We start from the raw sequence: 25,119 nt of genomic DNA on the forward strand, positions 1-25,119 counted from the left end.
CTAACCAATCTGGCTGTTGTATTTTGTACTAGCTGGAGTTTTTTCCATGTATGCCTTCATTCTATCCTATCCCGGAAGGGCAGGAGGATGCCTCTTATCGTTATAAATGCTTCCATGACTGCTACTTTTGAATCTACTGAATTCTTAGAAGGGCATTCATGTAAGCAGATCAAATTCTGCTTTTTTTGTGTAACATGCTTGGTCTGTCCTTCTTTCTCCTAGCTCTCTTTGTTGAGGTACACCACAGTTCACTGCCACATGTGCTGCCAGGTGCCAGCTGCCTCCTGAGGCACTATAGATAGTTCTTTAGAATTCATTTGTTCATTTAAATGCAGGTAGTCCATAGCAGAACGCACAACATAACTAGTAAAGAGCTAGTCTATTCTATGCATGGTACTGGATTCCATCCTCAGATCCGTGGTTGGGCTACTGGCTGTTTTAAGCCTGCAAAAGGAGCCTTGATCCACCTTTTGTTTATCAGATTTCTGCTTTTTATTACAGGAGAAACGTGAGCAATTGGGCCCTCTCTGGCTGAAACTTCTAATACTTAATTTGTAGTTCTCTTTCACCCTCTTGTTTCTTCAGTTATGTGGCTTGTCTAATCCTTAAATTGTAAGCTCTTTTGCACAAGGTCTGCGTCTTCCCCTGTGTTTGTCAGCACCTAGCATGATGAGGCCCTGATCCTAATTGTGTTCTTTGAGCACTGCAACAACACAAATATAGAAAAAACGTCATTTCTGTTGGCGTGTATAGCATATGTTGTACTATTCTGCCATCTTCTTAATTTTCACATAGGAGAAATCTGGGTAATCAGTTTAAAAATGGAAGTTTATAACTGTACTCACCTGAGTAGCAACTGTTCAAGACTTAAATCTCCATCTCTGTGCATTAGTTGAAAACAGTTGTCTGCCTCAAATTGTGATCTCTCTGTAGTTGCACTTCAAGTGCGTCTCTGGAGGGGAGAGAAAAAAAAAAGAAAGAAATTGAAGGGATGGATGGTGGCTGACCCTGAGCAGGTGGGCAAGGTGATGCAGGGGGAGACAGTGAGATGTAGTGCAGAGGTCAGGCACAGAGTGGCTGAGGAGTGCAAGCACTGTGCATTTCTAGTGCAGTAGTGGCTCTGGCCTCAAAGGACAGAGAGGTGGCATTACGGTGGGGCTGTTCCCCTACATCAAAGTGCACTGGCCAGAAGAGTTAGCTTGGTTCTGGAGGGTAGTGCATACCTCATTCTTTCCCAGGTTGGCAGAGCTGCTGTATTCCTTGGAAGCCTAGGAAGAATTCTTGTTAGCCAGGATGCATTTTAGCTGGGGGCTCCTACTGCATCTGATCTTGGTACAATCTCTATAGACCACTGACTGAACAGTTCTTAAGTACAGGTTTTAATATGGCATCATGTAATAACATAACAATGGCCATGCTGGGTCACACCAATGGTCCATTTAGCCCAGTGTCCTGTCTTCTGACAGTGGCAAGTGTCAGATGCTTCAGAGGGAATGAACAGAACAGGGCTATTACTGAGTGATCCATTCCCTGTTGTCTACTTCTAGCAATCAGAGGTTTAGGGACACTCGGATCATGGGGTTGTGTCCCTGACCACCTTGGGTAATAGGCATTGATGGACCTGTCTTCCATCTACTTATCTAATGCTTTTTGAACCCAGGTATAGTTTTGGCTTTCACAACATCTCCTGGCAACAAGTTCCACAGGTTGTCTGTGTGTTGCATGAAGAAGTATTTCCTTATGTTTGGTTTAAACCTGCTGCCTGTTAATGTTCGATAGTGCCTCTGGTCATTTAAGAGCTGGCTTTTTAAACCCCTCTTGTCCCTGGGTTAGCCCTGCCCTATTGTCAAGAGATCTCAAAAGGGTTAGGAATCAAAGGAAAGCAGGCTAAAACCTCATTAGTAAGATCTCAGCCTACCCAAAACAGACCACACTTTAACTTTCAAGCAAGCAAGCACACAAACTAACTCACCCCAAGGATCTCATTATCTCTCCTTCACCTGGAGAATTCCCTTGCAAACTCCCGTTTACTGCTCCTGTTTGCTATCTCCCTGCTCCTGTTTGCTAGTTCATGCTTTGCACCAGTAGGAAGGAAATACTCGTACCAGTGTAAATGCTACTAAAGATACCATATTGACAGGATTCCTACTCTTCAAAGAGTGTTTAGTGTGCATGGATACTGGCCTTTCTGTTCCTCAAGACTGAAGAACTTTGAGGGCTTTGTAAGCTTCTGCGTATTAACGTGCTAAGTAGCTGAGATGTGAGAGTAGGAATCCACCGAGGTAACTCAGGAAGTAGAATTACTGAGAGTAACTATCCCTTATTTTAATAGTTTCAGAAAGCAGTACTAGACTTACCTTCTTTAGCCAAATGTCTACCTGGTAAGGTGTAAACCAGAGGCACCTATTTCCAAGCGCATATCTAGCATGGGGAGCAATTATTGCTGCTCATTTTGGGGATTTATAAATTGGTCTGTGCTGAGCACACATCATGGAGATGGGTGTACTATAACTTATTTAAAACATGTTTGCTTTCTTTTTCACAAGTCATTTGAATGAACATGTAAGGGTCAGATTTCAGAGTAGCAGCCGTGTTAGTCTGTATTCGCAAAAAGAAAAGGAGTACTTGTGGCACCTTAGAGACTCACCAATTTATTTGATAAATCTCCTCACTGTATTTTCCACTGAATGCATCCGATGAAGTGAGCTGTAGCTCACAAAAGCTTATGCTCAAATAAATTGGTTAGTCGCTAAGGTGCCACAAGTACTCCTTTTCTTTTTTGCATATAAGGGTCAGTCAATCATATTTTGGACTTTGTTAGCTCTAAGGTAAAGGCTTTGGGGATCAAAATAGCCAGGCATTCCCGTGAGCTCAGGATATTTAGTTCCGGTGTAATTTCACTTAAAGCAAAATTGTGCTAATTGGTGGTTGATTTGGGGGGGGGGGGATTTTGGATTTTTTTTTTTCCAGCAACACATTTCACTGTGGGCTACTCACTGGGTTCTGTTGTTAGGGGGATTTACAGAAACTGTCATGTTAAATTTTTGTATTTGGATTTGCAGAAGCTGACAGTGGCCTTGGAACAGAAGCCAGATGATGCAGAGTATTACTGTCAAAGAGCTTATGCTCATATTCTTCTACAGAACTACTGGGGTAACATCTCTTAAACTATACTGTGTATCCCTTTAAGACCACATTATGACATTCCTTACAGAAAGATGTCTTAAATCAAGCAAAGGATAATGATAGTTTTAGAAATTTGTCATTTTTAATCAAAGCAACCCACATTTGACACTAATATAGCTCTTCCGGTATCTGATTACTTCTGGTCTCTCATGGAAGCTTTCCAGTTCTGACTTTCCATTTAGTGTGAGTACACTAATGAAAGAATAACCCATTCTTTCAATTTATTGCTTAGTTACTTTAGTTACTAGATTTAGATTTCAGATAGGCCTTAAACCCTCTCCTTATTTTATTAAAAGTGACGTAACACTTCAGCTATGTTCTGTTTTGAGAAAAGTTTCACTTTCTAAATGGTTCCTTGTGTCTGATCCAGTTCTTAAAAAAATAAAAATAAACCTTAAATTTTTAATAGAATTGGCCTTGGAACAAACAGCTTAAGCCCAAACAGTCTGACTGACTGAAGGTCACAGTCCATTGCACTTAGGGGGCAGAGCTGCTGAATGAAGGATAGACTAGCTGTATGCTTCTGGGGAATTCTGCGTCAAAAAATTAAAAATTCTGAGCCAAAAAATTAAAATTCTGTACACATTTTAAAATTCTGCAGATTTTATTTGTCAAGATAGCACTCTATATTCACGCCAGTTTCAATTATTTTGGTAATTTATTTCAGAGTACCTGTCAGCAAGTATGTCTGTAACAATACAGACACACACACAATTTCCCCCAGGAGTAGAAAGTTTAAAGAAACTCTTGTGACAACCCAGTTCCTGCTTCTCTGCCCCCTCCCCTCCCAGCCCAGACACTCACACCCCTTTCCCCTCCCGCCCCTCAGAGCCCAGCCATCGTCCCCCTCCCCAACCCAGACACTCTCACACCCCCCCCCCCCAAGAGGCCAGCTGCGCCCCCTCCTCTCCCCACCCCTCCAGTCCAGACATTCACAAACCTTTCGCCCCCCAGATCCTCGGGATCCAGAGGGAGAAACAGCCAGTGCCACCGCTTCCTTCCTTCAGGTCATGCTGGGAACTGCAGCTGCTAGGAACCCTCCTTTCCTTCCCCCTGGCCTTGTCTTCTATTTGTGAACTGGGATCTGCTGGTTCCTGTGGCCCCTAGTGGCAGCCAACATCTCTGCAGCCCATTTCTGTAGGGCAGTGTTTCCCAAAGTGTGGTACGCGTACCCCTGGTGGTACGTGAAAAGGTTTCAAGGGGTACACGGCAGAATTTTTTATTTTACTTTATCATAGGTTTTTTTTAGCAGCAGAAAACAATTCACTAAAATTTAATATATAAAAATGATGTACACTTGTACGGTAGAAATACACACCGGTTTACATTGTAATTAATATGATAACACGTTCAGTAGCATCTAATAGCACAGCAGAGCCGATGCAAACCACGTGTGTGCGTTACCGCGGCTCGGGCAATACACTTGCATTTGTGGCATGCGCAGAAGTCATACTGACGGATAAAAGATAAAAGTGAATAACTACTCGTAGTAATCTAAAGATCGTTGCAAGTACATACTTGGTGTGTATTAATATACAAAATTTCTGTTTTTGTTTTTGTTAAATCCATTTTCAATGGATCGCTGGCTAAAAATGGGAAGTTTGAAGCGTACAAAAGAAAATTATGAAGGAAATACGAATGTTAGTGATAATTATGCTGGAAAATGCAGTGATAATGCTACATCAGGCAATTGTGACAACAAAATTAGTGAACCATCTGTAAGTTTATTGAACGTATCAGCTGCAAATAAAATGAAAAAAGCCTGCAAATATGTTGAAGAATATCTTAAACTGGGGTTTTCGTGGGCTGGCGATGAGGTAGAGCCTGTTCCACTATGTGTGATTTGTTACTAGACTCTCACAAATGAAAGTATGAAACCATCCAACCTAAAACGCCATTTTGATAGCAAACAAAGAATGTGAGAGAAAACCTGTAGAATTCTTCGAAAATAGGCGCAAAGACCTCCAAAAGTCCCAGAAAACAATTCGTAATGTGACGGGAGGTGAAAATATGAAAGCTTTGGCAGCTTTATATCGTGTGGCATACTTAATTGCAAAGTCCGGAGCTGCTGAAGTGATTGGCGAGACATTAGTAAAACCTGCAGCTAAATTAACGGTGCAAGTGATGATTGGAGACAAGGCTAGCAAAGCTATAGGTTGTGTCCCCCTCTCAAGTAACCCTGTTCATCCTAGAATCACAGATGTGGCCGAAAACATAAATTATTGTCAAGAGTACAAAAGAGTCGCTACTATGTACTGCAAGTGGATGAATCCACTGATATTGTGAATTTAGCTAATCTTTTGTTGTTGTTCGTCAGATACGAACTGAATAATGAAGTCCATGATGGTATTTTGTGCTGCCAACCTATGCCAACACATATAACTGAAGAAGCTATTTTTAAAGTTACTGATGACTTTATCAAAAACAATGACTTGAATTGGAGTCCTTGTGTTGGAATAAGCACGGATGGCACCAGAGCCATGATTGGTTTGAAGAAAGGAGCTGTTGCACGTGTTCAAGGTGTTGCGTCAGAAGCAAAATCGACTCATTGCATTCACAGGGAAGCACTTGCCACCCAGAACATGCAGGCAGATCTAAAGCAAGTACTGGATGAAGCTGTGAAAATAATCAATTTTGTGCAAGTCTGCCCTCTGAACACCTGGCTGTTTTCTCAGCTTTTTGATGAGATGGGCAGTGATTACACACAACTCCTATTTCACACTGAAGTGCACTGGCTTTCGTGTGGAAAAGTTCTGAATCGCCTGCTTGAGCTGCGAGAAGAACTGCAAGTTTTTTAGATGAAACGTTTAACCTGTGAGACCGTATACCCGACTGGAAATGGTTATGCAAACTAGCATATATTGCAGATATCTTTGCTCATTTAAACAACCTCAATCTATCTTTGCAAGGGAAACTCATATCCATATTCCATGTTCAAGACAAAGTGAATGCCATGGTCGCAAAATTGAAATTGTGGAATAAACGTCTTAGTCGTCATGAACTGGATTCCTTTCCATCTCTTCATGATTTAGTAATAAACTCGACTAACGAACTTGATAACGATGTGTTGCAAACCATGAAGCAGCATTTGGAAAGCTTGCTGAAAGATCTTTGTAAGTATTTCCTTGAACCCGACGGCATCTTTGAATGGATTAGGAACCCTTTTATCATCAGTGTTCAAACATTGCCAAATAACCTCTCTGCTTCAGAAGAACAGCTCTTGGAGCTGGCTTCAGATAGCTTCCTGAAAACAAAATTTGAGCAAAATACACTGACGTCATTTTGGTTGGGGGTTAGCTCTGAATATCCAGCTCTATCGGACAAAGCTGTCAAGTATCTTCTGCCTTTTCCGACCTCGTATTTGTGCGAGATTGGATTCTGTGCGCTGGTGGGCATCAAAACAAAAAAACAAAATTGTCTTTATTGACATGGAGCCCCATCTTCGTCTTAAGATCACAAACATCGACCCAGATATCCCTGCGATAGTGTCTGGTCAAAAGCAGTTCCATCCCTCGCACTGAATAGTTTGGTTTGTACTGAAAATTTTTCAATACTTGAAGAGTAAGTATTAAAACTAGTGCTTTCTTGACTAACCTAACCAAACCAATGTATTTTAATTTCAAAATGGCACAAATTCACTTTTTTTTTTATATATATGTATATATACACATGCTGTTCTGCCAGACTGTTGATTCGCTTCTATTATTTTAATTATTTATAGTACTTTCTATATGTAATTATTATTTCTATTAAAATCTTTTGTTTCAACTGTATGTAATATAATTTTGTATTTATTTCTAATAAACATTTAATCCAGAATGAAACGAATTAGGGGTGTGTTATAAAAATGTGGCTACCAAACCCCTCCCTCCCCCCCAATTATCTTCACCAGAGAAGGAGTATGCCAGTAAGACAAGTGTCTCAAAAGGGGTACACAACTGCTGTAAATTTGGGAAACACTGCTGTAGGGAAAAAGGGAAATTCTGTGTGCCCAACATTAATTTCTCAAAATTTTGCATTGCAGAGTGGTGCAGAATTCCCCCGTGAGTAGCTGTAGCAGATTTGAGTGGTGAAAATATTGTAAGATAATTGCTGTACTTCAATAGCATGACTTTCTGCATAAATTGAGAAAACTAATACTAAACACTCTTCATTTAAGATGTGAAAACGGAGCTCAGGAATCTAACTGTAGCATTAAGCCCAAGCTACTTGTTCACTTAGGCAACGCCTTTAGTGTTTCTAGCACAGAGTAATGTACTCTACATTAAAAAAACGTGACTGCTCATTTGTAGGATCTCTGCCATACTTTTGAAGGTGAGATTATGGCTAAATGTTTAGCTGGGACTGAATTGTCACTTTGCCTTTTAGATCTTTAGTTTAAGATACGTAACTGGAATAATGCAATTCTTAAGAGACTAACATGCAAAACTGACTTCCTACAGATGCTGTTGCAGATGCAAAGAAGTCCCTAGAACTCAATCCCAGTAATGCCACAGCTTTTCTCAGGAAAGGGTATGTAACCATTTAAGAAGCCACAGGCAGAAAGTTTCCATTTTCCATTTTTGAAATATATTGTACTCATTCTAGCACTACTACAGTTTGCATCAGTTTGCGGTCTCAATTGCCCTTTTATAGAAGGCGGACTAAATAAATTGATGTGGTGAGGGTCAGTCTCGGAGTGGGTGGGGGGAGCATTCATAGCTTTAATCGTTTGGATCTTTATAAGAGGGCTGTTGGACAATGGCGTTTTAAACAGTTTTAATCGACGATTTTGGTGATTCACTGTGAAGTATCTGTAATAGAGCTCTTGTATTATTAGACAATGTGCCAAATTCCCCCACATTTCTACCTTTACAATGTTATTCTGTTCTTAGCATCCCAATTAATTGTAACTTATAAATTACAGTTGTGGCAAATTTGTAGCTTTTGTTTATTAACAGCGAATTTAATAGATCATGTACTACTTTTCCATTCAGATACAGTGTAAAGTAAAATATACTGTGCTTAGCGGAAGTGTGAATTTGATTGGAAACATAACTACTGTGCCCATGTTTTTTCTGTGTGCATGTCAGGATAAGTGAATACCATAGCAAAAACTATGCTTCTGCTCTAGAGTCTTTCAAAGAAGGACAGAAATTGGACAGTAAGTATTGAAACTACACTTCTTTTTGCACACTAATCAGTAAATATTTAAAAGCTTTTATATGAGGCTCAGGTTAAATTGAAGAACAAGATTTTCAGAAGTGACTAGTGACTTAGGTGCTGCAACTTTTGGATACCCAGCTAGACTCGTGTGAAACAAGCGTAACTTTTGGGAAGCACAGAGCACCCCCTCACTTAAAAATCAAGCCCTTTTAAGGCATCTAGAATTGGCCACAAAATATCAGTAGTCACTTCTAAAAATGTAAGCCCATGTGTTTCAGTTCCCTATGGGTTAAATGAGGATATTTCCCTGCTTCAGACATACATTGCGGATAAATTCAGGTGTTTGAGGTGATCTGGTATTATGGTGATGAGCATCATGGAAAAGCCTACAAATAGACTGAATTCCTCTTATACAAGGTGAAGTTGTAAACTAAGTAAAACACAACTTTGTCTGTACAGTTTCTTGGAGTTTACACAACTCCAGATATATGTCTGAGCTCATAAACTATGCTTGTGACTCTCTTACTTTAGATTATGCTGAAAACTACAGAAGAGTGTTTAATATCCCCTGTTTTTTCATCTCTTAACTTACTTTTTGGTTGGGCTAAGGGCCTAGTTTTCTGTCATATGGAGTTACTAATACATTAATCTCTGGATTCCTGAACTTTTAAATCGGTGAAGTATGGAGCTTTTGAAAAACTGGCCTTTTCTCCAACTTTTTTTTTTTTTTTTGCATCTTGCTAAATTTTCAGCCTCCAATGACTTTCTGTGGCAAGGAGTTCCATAATCTAATTATGCACTGGGGGAAAAAATGTTTCCTTTGTCAGTTTTGACTTTTCTACCTTTCAGTTTCATTCAGTGTTTCCTTGTTTATGAGATAGGGAGAACAGAAATTCCCAATCTACTTTCTGTATGCCATTCATTATTTTTATAGACTTTCATTGTGTCCCCTCTTATTCATCTTCTCTGTACAGTAACCAATTCCAATCTTTGCAATCTCTCTTCTTATGAGAGTTTTTCCATGTCCTTGATTTTTCCTGTTGCCCTTCTCTGAACTCCTTCTACTTAATTGTGCAATATTCTTTTTGAGATGGGTGATCATTAGTCTACACAGCCTTCCCGATAGCATTGCAGCATATAAAGGTATTATATTCTCCATTCCATTCTTATGAATTCAAACATTTGTTTGCCTTTTTGACTTCAGTGGCATATTGAGCAGGGGGTCTTCATTGATCTGTTCACAGTAATGCCCAGGTCCCTTTCCTGAGCCGATTGTTAATTTAGAACCCTCTAAGGTGTATGAGTAGTTCAAATTTTTTTCTCCAGCATGCGTTACTTTGAATTTACAGATATTTAGTTTAATTTGCCATCATGTTGCCTAGCTTCACCTAGCTTGTTTAGGTGTCTCTGAAGTTCCCTCACAGTCTTTTCTGATCCTTGCTAATCTAAATAGCAAAATTTGCAGATGTCAGAGTTATCTCACTAGTCCCCTCTTCCCCCCCAGCCCCTTCCCCAGATCATTAGTAAATATATTAAGCACTGAATCCAAACAGAACCTTGAGGGTATCCTTCTATTGAACTCTTGCCAGGATGAAAACTGTCCATGTGTTATCCTTCTTGTTTTTTCTCCTAGATGGTTTTTGATCCAGGACAATACTTTCTCTCACCCTGTAACGGTTTAACTTTTTTTTTTTTTTTAGTTTATTCATTTGAGACTAGGGACCTTGTCAAAGTCCTTTTGGAAACCAGTGTAAAATAAACTGTCAACCTGTTCTCCTTTACTCTCTACTTTATTGACTAGTGAGATGCTATTTTCTGTTGCAGAAATTATGCTGGTTAGGTCTTGTCTTATATTAACACCTTCCAGGTATGTTGTATTTTGGATAATAGTTTTAACCAGTTTGCCTGGTACAGATGTAAGGGCCTACTGGTCTGTAATTCTCCAGTTTACCCCTTAAGCCTTTTTTAAAATAGAGGTACAGCATTTATATCACTCTTGTTCCAGAGGGCTGGTTTATAGTTAAATTTCATACTTTTGTTAGCACAGCTCTTTCAGAACTTTAATGTGTATAGCATCTGGGTGTAGTGACTTATTTCTCTCTTAAATTATCAGTTTCTTCTAGCATCTCTTTTTAATCTTTGATAATACCTCATTTATTTCAAGAGAAGAGCAGGGCCAAGATTGGAATCTCCCCAACACCCTTTGAAGTGAAGACTGATGCAAAACAGTCATTTAGCTTCTCAGCAATGACCTTATCTTCCTTACTTGCTTCCTTTAATCCCCTGTAATATAGCAGATCCACCAGTTCTTTCACAGGCTTCCTGCTTATGATGTACTTGCTGATATACTTACAGAATCTCTTTATTCCTTACACCTTTTGCAAATATGATTTACTTTGTAAGCATATGTATTCTTCAAACACAAAATGTGCACACTGTCCTAAAAGAATACACTTGAGTCCCTGGCTTACTAGGTAGGTCTGCCAGTCTTTTGGATTTTCCCTTAAATGATTTTCTTTTCATTCTCTATAGAGTTTCTTCAAAACCAATCAGGTTATGCTAAGATCACACTTGATTGATATTAATCTGACTGGATGTGAGTGCAAGTCCCTTTTAAAATTGATGAGATTTTGAATTTAGCTGTCTTGGCTTCTGTGATTTTTGTATTTGCACCATTTTCCATCTTTTTGATGCAGCTAACTGATACAACCTCCTTTGCAAACAGACTTGTTTTAGAAATCTGGATCTTCAATTTTAAATGTTAGAAGAGAAGGAAGAAACTCAGTATTATGGTCCATCCACTTCTGATCTGAATGATGTTTCAAAATGAAAGATTATAATCATGAAGCTCAATGGCTCAACCTGCAGGCGTTACTGTACGTTTCAGTGGTATCATGAAAATGTCTTGCTTGTAGGCTCCACGTTATGTTGTTTCATCTCAACAGACAAAGTTTTGTTTAATGGTGGACTTGATTTTGAGTTAATTGGTTTTTTTTCAGCCTTTGGTGAGATGATCATAAATTCTATTTTGTTGTTGCTTATCAACTCTTGACAGTATTTGTTTTACTTAATTATGATCTTTATTCTATTGAGTTACTTATATTCCAACCACTTCAACTCTAGGCAAGTGGTCTTACAGTAGTAATATAAATTAATCACTTATTTGCAAATTTCACCTTTACTAAAATCATAAAGACTAGTCATGTAGTATATTCAACCATGTAAAGACAGAAAAATATTAGCCAGCTTTATATAGAATTGTGTCATAGGATGCCCTGCCACCTTCAAGATGTTGCTAGATTCTAGCAAACAAAGCCCCATTAAGATCTTGAATATGCTAGAAAGGGTTTGCCAGTGTAGCTATGCTGGCAAACACTCCTAGAAGAGAGACATCTTATACCATCAAAACCCAGTTTCCTGAATAAGATAAGCTATGTCTATGCTAGGGCTTTTGCTGGTATAACTATGTCAATTATGGTTGTGATTTTGTTTTTTTACGCTCCTAAGTGACCTAGCTATGCTGGCAAAACTGTTAAGTGAAGACCAGGCCCAGTAATCCACAACTGCACCCCAATCCCTACTTGCTAATCACCAATGACTTCACCCAGTAATTTGGGGCTTCTAGCAAATTCTCTCCCTATCTTATTGCTTAATAGAGAGCTAGAGTCTTGATTTCTCTTCCCTCTTAACTTTCTAATACAACTAGAAACCCCTAGAAAAACACATTAAATTGGGGGTCATCTGTAAACTTTTTTTCACAATTTTGCAGTACCCTCAAATAGAATGGCTTTTCTGTACTTGTTCAAGTGGAATGCATGTGGATGAGTATTTGAGGGGATCATTCTAAGAACAGAGGAGAGATGTTTACCATCTTTGGGAACAGTTAAATGGAAGTGGTGAAGAAGCCTGAGAGCTGAATACTAGATTTGGGTCAGTTCAAACTTAATTTAACTTGCTAACTGAACTACTAATTAGTTCTAAGTGTATTAACATCCAGCCCAACAAAGCTGGGGAGTTAGTTATGTAATTAAACACTAATATCAAACATAGTATAATTGGTTTGAAGGAGTCCTGACACTTAATATCTCGCCTTCTATATTTAAGAATCAAAACAAAACAGTTCCATTGTTGCAAGTCTGCCCTTTATGCATCCTCATGACAAGTAATAGTACCCATTTTTAGAGTAGTAGATTTGAGATAGTGAAATGTTGTATATTCAATCTCTTCTAGATGTGGATACTTCTTTTACTATTTGGATTAAAAGATGCGAAGAAACACTAAACAGTAAGAGTGGCTTCATTTATTTTGTACTTATTTTGATATTTGCCATGCTTTTAAACATTTTTTTTCAAAATCTGACATCTTTATAGCACTTGTCTTTGTTTACAATAAACTACTAGGTGCTCCAGTTGTTTCTGTGAGGACTTTTTTTGCTTAACTTTTATAAATGTTTCTTTAGATTTTTGAAGGAAAAAAATTCATGTGAGAATTAGTCATGCAGATGGGAAAAGTACCTATTTCAAGTTCAGACTTTGAGAGCAAAAATCCAGATATTTCAGAAACTGTCATAGTTTTAATACAAATCCTGTGTTGGTAAATCTGCCAATGAACATAATCTTAAATAAATCCAATTTATATTAGGAGCCACACAGTTTTGACTCCTGTTGCCCTTGTGTAGAAGTACATGGAGACCAACTTAATGTAAGAGCTCTGTAGTGATGTTGGAGCATGTCTTCCACTCTGTACCCCAAAATAGAAGCTTGCAAGATTGATAGGTGCGGGGCTGGAAAAAAACAATGGAGAGTTAGAGATTTGGGCCTCCAGTTCTCTGAAGTCTGTTTCCTTCGTCAAAAGAACCATTCTCATCCATCTAGCTGTGACACCATGATAAAGTAGCAATAGCCATGCTCCTACTAGTTGCTGGGGCCAGCTTTGATCTGGAGTAGTAATGTAGTGTTCAGTGTGAGAGCACTGTCTGAAGCAGTGGTCAACTTTTTACTAATTCTTCGTGTGGGTTGACCAGTCTAACAGAGAGCATGCAACTTAGTGCAGCTTTTCCCGCACTTTGGCACAGCTTACTTCTCCTAAGTTGCCCAGGGGCTTCATAGATGTGTCGCCTGTGGATATGAAGGAGTAGCTCATACGTCTTTCTCCTCCACTGTGACTTTATCTGCAGACTTACTCCCTTCATGGTGTGCACTGGGAAAGAAAGATCAGTGGGGGCAGTATGAGTTGATATTAATTTAACAACAAACGGCAAAGGAACATAACTCTTTTTGTCGGTCTGGTACTTATCCTTAATAGGGCCCTACCAAATTCACGGTCCATTTTGGTCATTTTCCTGGTCATAGGATTTTAAAAATCGTAAATTTCATGATTTCAGCTATTTAAATCTGAAATTTCACTGTGTTGTAATTCTAGCGGTCCTGACCCAAAAAGGAGTTGTGGGGTGGTCACAAGGTTATTGTAGGTGGGATTGCGGTACTGCTACTCTTACTTCTGCACTGTTGCTGGTGGTGGCGCTGTCTTCAGAGCTGGGCATCTGCAGAGCGGCAGCTGCTGGCTGGGAACCTAGCTCTGAAGGCAGAGCCGCCGCCAGCAGCAACGCAGAAGTAAGGATGGCATGCTATGGTATTGCCACCCTTACTTCTGCACTTCTGCTGACAGGTGCTGCCTTCAGAGCTGGGCACCTGGCCAATAGCTGCTGCTCTCCGGCCGCCCAGCTCTGAAGTCAGCGCAGAAGTAAGGATGGCAATACTGCAACTTCCCTAAAATAATCCTGTGGACACCCCACCCCGACCCCGCAACTCCCTTTTGGGTCAGGACCCCCAATTTGAGAAATGCTGGTCTCCTCCTTGAAATCTGTATAGTATAGGTAAAAGCGCACACAAAAGACCAGATTTCATGGAGGGGAGACCAGCTTTAACGGTTCATGATGCGTTTTTCATAGGCATGAATTTGGTAGGGCCCTATTTATATCATATAAAGATGGCCTCAAGATTTTTCAGTGGTTTTTCTCTTTTGCTGAAGAAATAACAAGAATATCAAGTCTTGGGTGTCTTGATTTTGCTGGAGGAACACTTTGGACTGTGGTTGGAGTTTTTTCCATTCTCGAAGGGGAGAGGATGTCATGTCATATGCCACACCAAGCTTTTCTTCCAAGTATTGAGCTTGTTCTTGTCCCTGTTTTACTCAATCTGCTTAAACACCTTTGTCCCCTCTCAGCTGTTCATGTTTTAATCATCTTGTGATGTCATTTTACCGATTCTCCAGAGGATTTTCTAGCAAAATTAGAATTCGAAACATGGTATTTTTAATGTTAGTAAAGCAGAGTTCTTTAAAACAATCTTTGAGGCATCCTCATGCTTATAAAGAAGCAAAAAGCAGTGATTTTTTTGCTTTGCTATTCACTTCTTGAAAGAGGGACCAACCTTAAATATCTCTAAATTAGAATTTCTGGCAAAAAAAAATTTGTAAGGTTTGTATGGAAAAAATTCTCATAGTATGGTATTGCACAGTTAAGGTTGCCCAAATAATTTTATCTCTTCGTTAGTTAAATGTCATCCCTCTCTTCTGTGAAACTAGAGTCCTTAAGAATTATCTTACAAACTTGAGCATGAATGTCTAGCGCATGAATAACAAGGTACCAACTATTGTAGAAGATCTTAAACCAAAGCTTTAGGTGCTGATTTGCCAAAGCCGTCATGTCATAACAGAAGTCTGTTACATCTTCACTTGTTAGGAACTACTGATCAGAAGATGCAATCATTCTGTTAATCAGAACATACTTTTGTGTTGCAGTTGTCCTTTCGCATGACTTTTGAAATTGAACACTTGAAATTAAATCCCTAGATACAAATAGTGTTATGATACAAATACAGAATCTCTCTGAATAATTGAAGAAAGTTGAAAGAAGCAAATCTACCTTGTAAATTAAACATGTTGCTCTTTTCTGAAAAATGCAATTTGTTTTTGTCCCTACAGAAGGATCACAGACTGAAATGGTAAGGCTTTTTCTTAACATACTTGCGGCTTACTCTTAATTGTGGCACTAAACAAGAGCATGTTTTGAGACTTTTCTTAGTTGCTTCATATTAACAGGCTCTAAAACTAACTAACTTAAGTCTTCCTACTGTATAGCATTTTTTGTGGGGGCTTAACTTTAGCCTAAAGTCCTGCTCTTTGTTGATGTCAGGCTTATGGAGGCTCTTACAAAGGATTAAACGAGCACACAGTTCTAGCAGTTATATCAATGTGCATACGTTTTATAATAAAGCAAGTCTGATTTTTTCCTTTGGACAATTGATGATTAATCTTGCAAGATTAATCAATTCCACTTAAGCATTCTAATTGCTTTTAATTGTAATTTATTAAGTGCCTTAAAAGTGCATGAACTGTTACTTAAGCAGATTTTTATTCTGCTGATGCTCTAGTTCATTTTTCAGTTGCCTCTTCCTACTGTGTGTCATGGTAAAACCTTTGAACTTGTGTCTCTAGAAACAGTATCAATAGTATCTGGCATTGGAAACTTATGTTGGTCCTTGAGACTGTTGCTCTCAAACTACTCCCAACTTATGCATATTGAAAACAGGTACTATGTGGAAAGTCTGACAAGAGTAATGTTATACACAAGGACAGTGACCTTGTGGTTAAAAGGAAAAGATTGGAAGTAAAGAACTCTGGGTTACATTCCCAGCTCTACTGTAGATTTCCTTTGTGATTTTAGGTTACCCATTTAACCATTGTCTCTTTCGTTAGCTGCAAAATGGATGTAATACTTGCTGCCTGAGAAGATGACTGAACTGAGAAGTTGAATTACTATTTATAAAGCACTTTGACTGCAGAACATTCCAGTTGTTTATTTTCTGCTTGTCCTACGTAAATGGTTATGGGACTAATCAGGAGATTTGTTTTCAAAATGTTTGTTTAACTTAGTTAATGCACTGTGCATCAAGAGGAGAAAAAGGCAATTTAGTTGTTAATGTACAATGTGTGTATATAATGTTATGAATGTTTGTTTGAAAAGTACATCATGATACAGTGAACTATACTAATTTAACTTTTTAATGTCTTTCAAATGTCATATGCCACAATCAGACTACACAACAGCAAAGTCAGCCATCAAAAATCAAGTAAGTCTTTTTTAGCTTTATTACACTTTACATAATTTAACAATCATTTTATATAGCATATGTATTTGTTTTAAGCCATTATTCCAAATTGTAAATTTAGTCTGTTTTGTAATGCACATGTTAAAACTAAATTCTGTACACTGGATCAGATATGTTTGCTGATTATGTTTATGGTTTGGATTTGTGTAAATACCAAATCTTCTCTGAAGTGGTAAGGAGCCCTAATGTATCATACACTTCAAACTGTTCAACCTGGTATTATTACATTATTTATTAATATATTATTAATTTATTTAGCTGTGCTTAGTGTGCCTGTCCTCCGAGTATAAGCTTCAGAAGCAATGACTTTATTTAGCATGTCAACACTAAACTCCCCAACCCGTCCTCTCAGAAAATGTGTTCGTAGATCAGCTTTTCATTATGTCCTAAAAAGTCCATGTACACAGGCTGTTGTCAGGCCAAGAACTCTCCATTGAAGATGATCAGCTCACAGAACATATCTAGGGATTTGGGATTAGGTATCCCAACTGATGTTCAACTGGGGCAAAACATAGTGCCTCTCAGTTGTACCTACCTTAGGTATTGCTTAGGCATCAGAACAGAGAGATTCTCATATATGCTTCATACAATATAAATTGATGAAAAAGTGAACTTTGTAGTAATAGTCGACAGATACTTGTTCCCTGATATTAAGTATAGGGTGAAACTAGTACCACTGTGGTAATTGATGACTGACTGCTATATGTTGCTTGTAATAAAATGGTTTTGGGTCATTCTCTTTGCATTTTAAGGTTTAAGCCAGACCACATGACCACAAGTTATGGGTGTTTTAGGCCGGGGGAGGCTGTGCCTCCCCCAACAGCTTGGCGTGGGCGTGGCCCTGGCCCCAGGCTGCCTCCTGCAGTTTCCAGAACTCTTCCATGGCCCAGGCTGGCTCTGTCTGGGGCTGAGGAGAGCCGGTCTGTTGCCAACTCGGGGCAGCACCGCCCGGGACTGGGGGCGCTGGGACCACGCTGCCTGGCACTCCGGGGCTAGGGACTGCAGTGAGGGTGCTCTGGGCTCCTGCAGGGGAGGGGGGGGCAGAGAGGACAGGGTGGAAGGGGAGGGACCAGGGGCTCTCCCCCCCCCCCCCCCCCCCCCCCCGCCAATGGCTAGTTCACTAGCTGCCCATGTTCATGACTTATTGTCTCAAAAATGACTTCAATTCTGAAGAAGCTAAATAGGAAGTCTAATGGTGAAAGAACACAGAGCACTAGAAGTCTAAGAACTGCAGTTTTAAAGGGATGCTGTCCATTTGTCTAAGCCCCCAAATTTTACCTTAATTTGCCCTCCTCTGGAGTTAGTTCTCTGCAGACAGTTGCAGTCAGTCCTCTGTCCCTTTTGTTTTACGTTCCACCATCAAGCCACCCAGCCTGCTCTCTTGCTGCATAAGACTGTTCTTCCTCTAAATGCTTCAGTGGATGCAGAAGGTGGCAGCAGGTCTTTTAAGAAGCACTTTGCTTCAAACATTTATTTGAAATTCAGCCTCAATTAACACTTCTTCCCTTGAAGGGTTATCTCGCATCTAGAGCAGGGAATGCACTCTAGATCTTCTGGGTTCTGTTGCTAATTCTAGATCCAAGTTAGGATCAGAAGACTTGCCAATATGTGTGTTGGTATATCGTGTTCATAAGGTGCTTTTAGATCCTTGAATGAATAACACAATAGAAGTGCAAAATAGTATTGTGATACTTGGCAATAAATCAATTTTTTGAAGACTTAAGTGTGTAAATTAGTTATTTAGATTTTTGCTTCTTGTTAGAGCAGTTGTACGTTTTTTCTGTTCCATCAGCAGTTCTTGTTTGCTCAAGTGCATTGAACTAACTATTGGGGAAGAAGGGAAAATCTACTCATAACTTCATTCTGCTTGCTAAACCTCAGACTTTTGTGCTGTGTAAATTCAAAACAATTAACACAAAACCCTGTAATGTTACTGTGCTCTACAGTACTTGAGTTTTCTCGCACTGTGGTTCACTTACATGTTTTGAACCACGTGCAAGAAAACTTAGTTTTGATGTCCTTCTCTTTTTAAAGGTATGACTGGTACCAAACAGAATCTCAAGTAATCGTAACTCTCATGATCAAGAACGCACAGAAAGATGACATCAGTGTACAATTTTCTGAGAAAGAGGTGATTACGTTATGAGTTCACTGAAAAATAACTTCTTAGTTGATATGCATCTCTATCTTTCAGGACATCTGTTTGCTGATACAGACATTCTGTATCGCATCATTCAGTCCATTCAATTGCCATGAAAAAGGCAGAATAAAGTGTTAACATTCTTGTAGGAAGTTGTAGAGAACATGATGTAAAGTGCATATTGGTGTTTTACTTCCCATGCTTTTGGTATCCTCAGATCTATTCTGACAATCATGACATGAGGTAACCAGTTTAAATGAAGCATTGCAATCTAGCATCAGTATATTTGTGTTCAGTATATTATTGGCACCATCTTAATCTTGGTTTCTCTTATTCTGACAGCAGACATGGGTTTGTGTTGCTTAACTGTTAATTCTTGGTGAACAAAACCATACATGTTCAGTTAGTATCTACTTTAATGACAGGTTTCAGAGTAGCAGCCGTGTTAGTCTGTATTCACAAAAAGAAAAGGAGTACTTGTGGCATCTTAGAGACTAATCAATTTATTTGAGCATAAGCTTTCGTGAGCTACAGCTCACTTCAGTCAAGATTACATGCACACATCTCACTTCATAAGTAAATGTTTGAAGTATGTGGGAAGAGGAAAGTTGCATAATCTTTGTGTTCCATTGTTAATGTTTTGCTATCTTCTTATTGTCATGCAACACTTTCCTAAAGAATGCAGATCAAACTGATGAGATAACAGCCTTTTTGAGTAGCTAGTTGGTGGCTAGGAACAACAATCTCCTATTTATTTTCTAGTGCACTTTGAAATCATTGTTGAATAATGCAGTAAGAAATAGTGCAGTTTGAAATTCCTGTCTTGTGCTTGACATTTCATTAAAACATTCCAAGTGAAGTCATTCGTTTAATCACTGAAAGTTGTCAGTGGAGGATTAAAATTAATGCTAAGATCGAAAATTGCAGCTAGTGTACTCTGTGGTCATCACAAAGAGATGTTTATCTGTTAACAGCTGAATGCATTGGTGAGACTTCCATCCGGAGAAGACTACAACTTGAAGCTTGTTCTTCTGCATTCCATAGTACCAGAGCAAAGTACATTTAAAGTGCTTTCAACAAAGGTAAGCTTTTAAAGTGTAAATTATTTCTTTGAATATTTCTGGTGTTGAAAACATTTCTGCTCTTTTGTCTTGTGTTCCAATGACAGTCATAATGACTAGTTTTTTTCATACAGAATTGTTTTTTTTCAAGGTGCCCTTCAGCCAACAGAAGACTTTCTAAACAGACATGTAAATATCAGAAGCTAGTAAAATCTAAGATAGCTTTTACTGAAGTGCAAATGACTTCATTTATAAAGTGTGGATGTTTTTACCTACCACTAGCACTATGGTGCTCATCTCTTTATACGTTCATAATCTCCAAATTATAAACTTCTTATAAAACCTTTCCTAAACTTTTAGGAGTTAAAGGTTGCTTGTCATTCAAGGCAACTTTATGTAGATACAGCAAACAAGACTTGACTTAAAGCCTAAGTGTTGCAGTAATTTAGGCATTCTTAATGTAGGCTTTCTTCAGATGACTGCTGGCAAAAAATTGCCATGCAGTTAACTCTTGAATGCTTTTCATGAATCCATGCTATACTTGAAACAGTGTTTAAGCACTTGAAGGCAGCATGATTTCAGCATCTTTGATAAATCTCAGTATAAGAGACAAGGAGGTAGTCTATGCAGTAGCATAGTTTGTGTATAACTGAGGCTCTTCATTTCCTGGGAATTTATTAGTGTTTATCAATTTTTGTAATACACTCATAAATTTGTGTAATACACTCATAAATTCCCAGGAAATGAAGGGCCTTCTCAGCTCCATAGACAAGCTAGAGTTGGAGGGGTGGCTCTGTCTGGCAGGGAAAGCGGATGGGTGTCCCTGACTCCAGCACTCTGGATGGGATGGAAGAAGGTGCTCGGTACTCATGGTGCGGAGAAGGGGGAAAGAGGAGGTACTGTGGATTGGAGGAGGAGGAAGGTGTGTCCAGTATTCTCAATGGACAGAGGACATGGGGTACCTAGTACTCTTGGGGGAGGCAGCAGGTGAGGGGAGGAGGTGCCTGACACTCGTGGCAGATGGGAAAGCAAACGGGGCTCTATTCCCTTGGGCCATGCTGAAGGGCAGGGGAAGCAATTGGGGGGCCAGTACTCACTGGGTGCAGCCTTGTGCTCTGCTCCCTGCAGTCCTGTTGCTATCAGGACCAAGCTCCCTACCTGTCTTGCTTCCCAACAGCTGCTGACCAGCAGTTCCCCTCTTTGTTCCCTCTCTGTACAGGTACGCTGAACCATCCGGCGGAGACTCTTGAGTGTGTGGTGGGGGGGGGGGGGGCAGGTCTGTGGAGATCCAGGACATGAAAAATTGGGGTTTAAATAGATAAAAACCCAAATACTTGCTTTTGAAAAATGTTTTCAGGAATTTTTTGAAGGTTTTCAGTGATCAGTATGGGTCGTCAGTATGACTGTTAGTATCTTAGCCCCTTTTCATTAATACAAGCAGAGTTTTACTCATAGGGCTAAGCCTGAACCTTTACCTTAATACAAGCAGAGATTTATCTATGGATGTGTCTATGCTGCAGTTGTATGCCTGTACCAGCTGGCTCGGGCTAAGGGGCTGTTTAATTGTGGTGTAACTGTTCAGGCTCAGGTTGGAGTCCAGGCTCTTGGACCCTTCCACCTCACAGGATCCCGAACCCAGGCTGCAGCCTGTGCTTCAGTGTCTACTCTGTAATGAAACAGCCTGAGCCCGGCCAGCCAGGGGTTTTTAATTGCCATGTAGACATGCCCTATAGGTCCAAAGCCTGAAGGGCCTTATGTAGGAAAGAGGGGTGTGTTGCCCTTTTACTTCTACTTACACTGGTTCCACAGTGTTCGGAGCAATTCTGTGGGTGGCCAAGCTGTTGTGAAAGAGTGCATGGAGGAACTAAGCAGTACTCTGTATTAGAGCTGTTTTGGCATGGGAGATGAGAGAAGGGGAACACCAGGATAAACTTGCAGCTCTAGAGCTGTGATAACACCTGTGTCGAGGGTGGGGCGGGCAGGTAGGCCCAAGGAGAGGAGTGAGAGGGAGACCCCCTTGTCCTTTCTGACCTTACTGTTAGTATTATACTCATTGTATCATGTCTGAAGTTATATGGTAAGCTCTTTGAGGCAGGAACTGTGTCACTGTATCTGTTCTGCAAAGCACCTCACATGCTCTTGAGCACTATAAAAATAGCAGTAACTTTTTAAAAGATAAAGTGGGCATCTACAGCCCCATGTGGAGGCATTTCATCTGAGTTGGCTGGTTTGGAGTTGAGCAATCCATCTCCTCTTTGGTTGACTTTAAAGCCATCCTAGGTTTTGGTTTAGGTATCTTGCACTTCCTTTTCTTCTCCACTTGAGTACACTGAGACTGTACAACCTTGATTCTTATCCGCATTATGGCAGAAATTCGTATTCTGCTCAGCTATATTCTGGTAGCTAGTTGCTCGAATCTTTCATTGTGGAGATAATAGTTGAAGTGTGCCCTCTTGAAGTGTGACGAAACGCTAGGTTAAGTTGAAGTTTGTGATAACTGAAATCAGTGCTATAAGTTTTGACCAGCTGGTGGAGCCTAACTGGAATGAAATTATGAGTGGTCTTAAACACAATAAGGTAGCTTAGTCTCAAATGTAGTTGCTTTAATAAAAAAAAACCCAAACCCCTCTTACAAAATCTTTCAAAAACTAAGGCAGAGTATTTTATTTTGTCTCCTAAAAAATTAGATGTTTTTAGGAAGAGGGGTGTGTTTTGAGTTTTTGTTGAAACCTGAAACTCTGATGTCTCAGTTAATGTTGCAGCACTGCTTTAACATTGACTCCTGCTGATAACCACTCACACTAACTATATGAAGCACAAACTGCTGCTCCCACTGTTATTTTACATGCTGACTCAGCAAGTCAACCACCACTTAGACTGAAGTGTTCATACTTGCTACAGACCACAGCCTACAACGTCTTGCATCTTACCTTTCTGGTGAAGTCCAGAAATCACAACCACCTCCAGTATGGGCTGGAGAGCCCAATCTACCTTATCCCATCCTTTATGGGCTGAGTGCATCAATTTCCCTGATTAGATATGAAAAAGCAGCAAAGAGTCCTGTGGCACCTTATAGACTAACAGACATATTGGAGCATAAGCTTTCATGGGTGAATACCCACTTCGTCAACATGTACTCAATGGCAAGCTTGAATTTTGTAGTTTCTGTAGTGGTCTTTGCAGCAAACTGGAGATTCTGTGGCAATTTCATATATGCTAAGAAATGAGGCTTTGTATTCATTCTCCTTGAATTCAATAAATCATTGTAGCATATTCTGTTAAAATGAATATAATATGAAATGTTTCTATGCCCCTAAATTTTTAACTTTGAGGCTGATTCAGAATTTTCTAGGAATATGCATAACTCTTTCAAAAGTTATACGGGGGGATGAATGGAGAAGCTAGAGGTTCTGGCAGTTAAAGGAGATTTGGGGCATTTTGAGATTAGGGATGGTGTCAGGTGAGAGTCTGAAATTTTGGGATAAGTAAATAAACTGGATGTCAATATGATCAACAGTGAAATAGGGTCAACACTGGTATTGTTGGAATTCATATTTTTAAGAGGGCAGAATTAATTTTTATTTGTCACTGGTGAAGGTTTTCAGATAATCCGTGGGTATAGGTGCAGAGTGAAGACCGTTTCTGAAACTACATTGAATTTTTCTGAGTTTGTACCACTGAATTTTAAAAGGTAATGCATTCTTAGTCTTAAATGGTTCTGTCATTAGATTTTTTTTAATGTTGACTATTAGAGCAACCTTTCAAAAACATTGGCCTGATATAACCTGAATATTTTTAAATTCCATTAAAAAAATGTAATCGGAAGTTTTCTTCCCTGCTTTATATTTAAAAATCTTACAGCAGTCCTGAGAACATACCCAGAACTGCCACCTCTCACCACTTCTTTGTTTATATTTTTACTTGCTGCCATTTAAGTTTTTCAGCTCAGCTATAGCTGTTTACTGATAAACAATGTTTTGGAAGGCCTAAAGTGTGTGCACCATGAATAAAACTAATTGTACACAAAATGCTGACAAATGCAAAGTAAACAAACTTACTGAAATTTTTACTAATCTGATAGCTATTCTAAGTGTTACTTGAAACAATGGCAGATACAAAATTTTAGATGGAATTGTGAACTCCTTTCAAGTTGGTAGGCTCTTTTTAACTCCATCTAAATAAAGCATTTTTCAGTCTTGGAATTACATCTCTCACAGTGCAAAATGTATTCATGCTTATCCTCAAATTGGAAAGACTAAGTGAACTTTACATTTAATTATAAAACCTCTGTTTGTGAGTTACAAGCTATGCAGCTTGAATTGAGAACTGATTCTCAGGATGGAGTTAAGAAAGATGGGGAGAGGTGCATGTTGCAAGCTTGCTTTATGAACAAAACCAAGTTTGTGATTTCAGTGAAAGTTATAAGCTTTGATAGCACAATATATGGAATTTACAACGGTTGTGAGGCACACATTTCGGGCCTTATTAAAGTGAAGCTGTACTCAGATAACACTTGAAGTTTACAGTGATTGCAAGTTCCACTTTCATGGTTCTCTGGTTTTAGCTTGTTAGTCAAGTTCAAGTTTAAAACCACCCCCAAAACTTAAATCCTATAGAGCTAAAGAAAATCTGAGGCTAAGATTTTGTAATATACTGATTAATGCTTGATAGCTTACTCCTAGCTTTTCCTAGTTTTTTCTAAAATGATGTCTTGCCTCCCAGTGGATTTTATTTTTAGCTAGAAATGCACTTTTTGTTTTTTAATTCTTTTAATAACCATATTCAAGACCTTTCCTAGATGGATTTCCTGATGTAGGTGAGTTTGTTTGAAGGTAGTGTTTTAACCATTGTGGGCAATTAAGAAGCATCAGGTTGGCTTTTTTAATATTCAAAACCAGAGACTACTTCTTCCAATAGGGTGATATTGTACACTTAGCATAAGTGTTAGACACACACTAATATAAATATTTGATTTTGTGGAAAGGTCAGAATGTGGTTTGGATGACGCTACCTTCTTGTGTGGTGCCAACATCTGAGTGGCACTTACAATTGTTTTAATATTGCATGATAAGAGAGGAAATACAACTTCTGTAATTTATTTTTGCTGTTTTAAAAAGGTGAAAACAAATGTAGTCTATGTATCTCATGACAACTGTGTAGAACGTGGGTCACATGCTAACTATGCAGGTACCACTGGAGCAAGTAAAACATGAGCTGTGTAACTTTCTTCAGTAGTACTTAAATTACTGATCTTAGTGTCTGAGAATCTAGAACACCTCTGTCTTTTATCCAGGAGGTTCATATCTGTAATGCTCTATCTTGAGAAACTTTCTAATTCATGCTGCTTGAGAACTGTCTTAAAAGAACAAAGCAGAGCTATCTTACGTAGATTTAACTTTTAACACCCTAAAGCTGG

General features: G+C 39.2%; 1 protein-coding gene across 3 annotated transcripts in view; it reads left to right on the forward strand.

The window, feature by feature from the left end:
* SUGT1 (SGT1 homolog, MIS12 kinetochore complex assembly cochaperone) overlaps window positions 1–25,119 on the forward strand; it is a 50,209-nt gene that overhangs the window by 3,733 nt on the left and 21,357 nt on the right. For 2 of the 3 annotated variants that reach the window (XM_037894876.2, XM_037894894.2), the window contains exons 3-10: window positions 3,063–3,153; window positions 7,629–7,698; window positions 8,259–8,329; window positions 12,562–12,615; window positions 15,316–15,335; window positions 16,429–16,463; window positions 18,537–18,633; window positions 19,617–19,724. In XM_037894876.2, coding sequence (XP_037750804.1) covers window positions 3,063–3,153; window positions 7,629–7,698; window positions 8,259–8,329; window positions 12,562–12,615; window positions 15,316–15,335; window positions 16,429–16,463; window positions 18,537–18,633; window positions 19,617–19,724 — 546 coding nt within the window. The remainder of the gene's footprint in view (window positions 1–3,062; window positions 3,154–7,628; window positions 7,699–8,258; window positions 8,330–12,561; window positions 12,616–15,315; window positions 15,336–16,428; window positions 16,464–18,536; window positions 18,634–19,616; window positions 19,725–25,119) is intronic. The other variant, XM_037894886.2, reaches the window with a different exon arrangement.

Source organism: Chelonia mydas, chromosome 1 (assembly GCF_015237465.2).
Source record: "Chelonia mydas isolate rCheMyd1 chromosome 1, rCheMyd1.pri.v2, whole genome shotgun sequence".
NCBI lineage: Eukaryota > Metazoa > Chordata > Testudines > Cheloniidae > Chelonia > Chelonia mydas.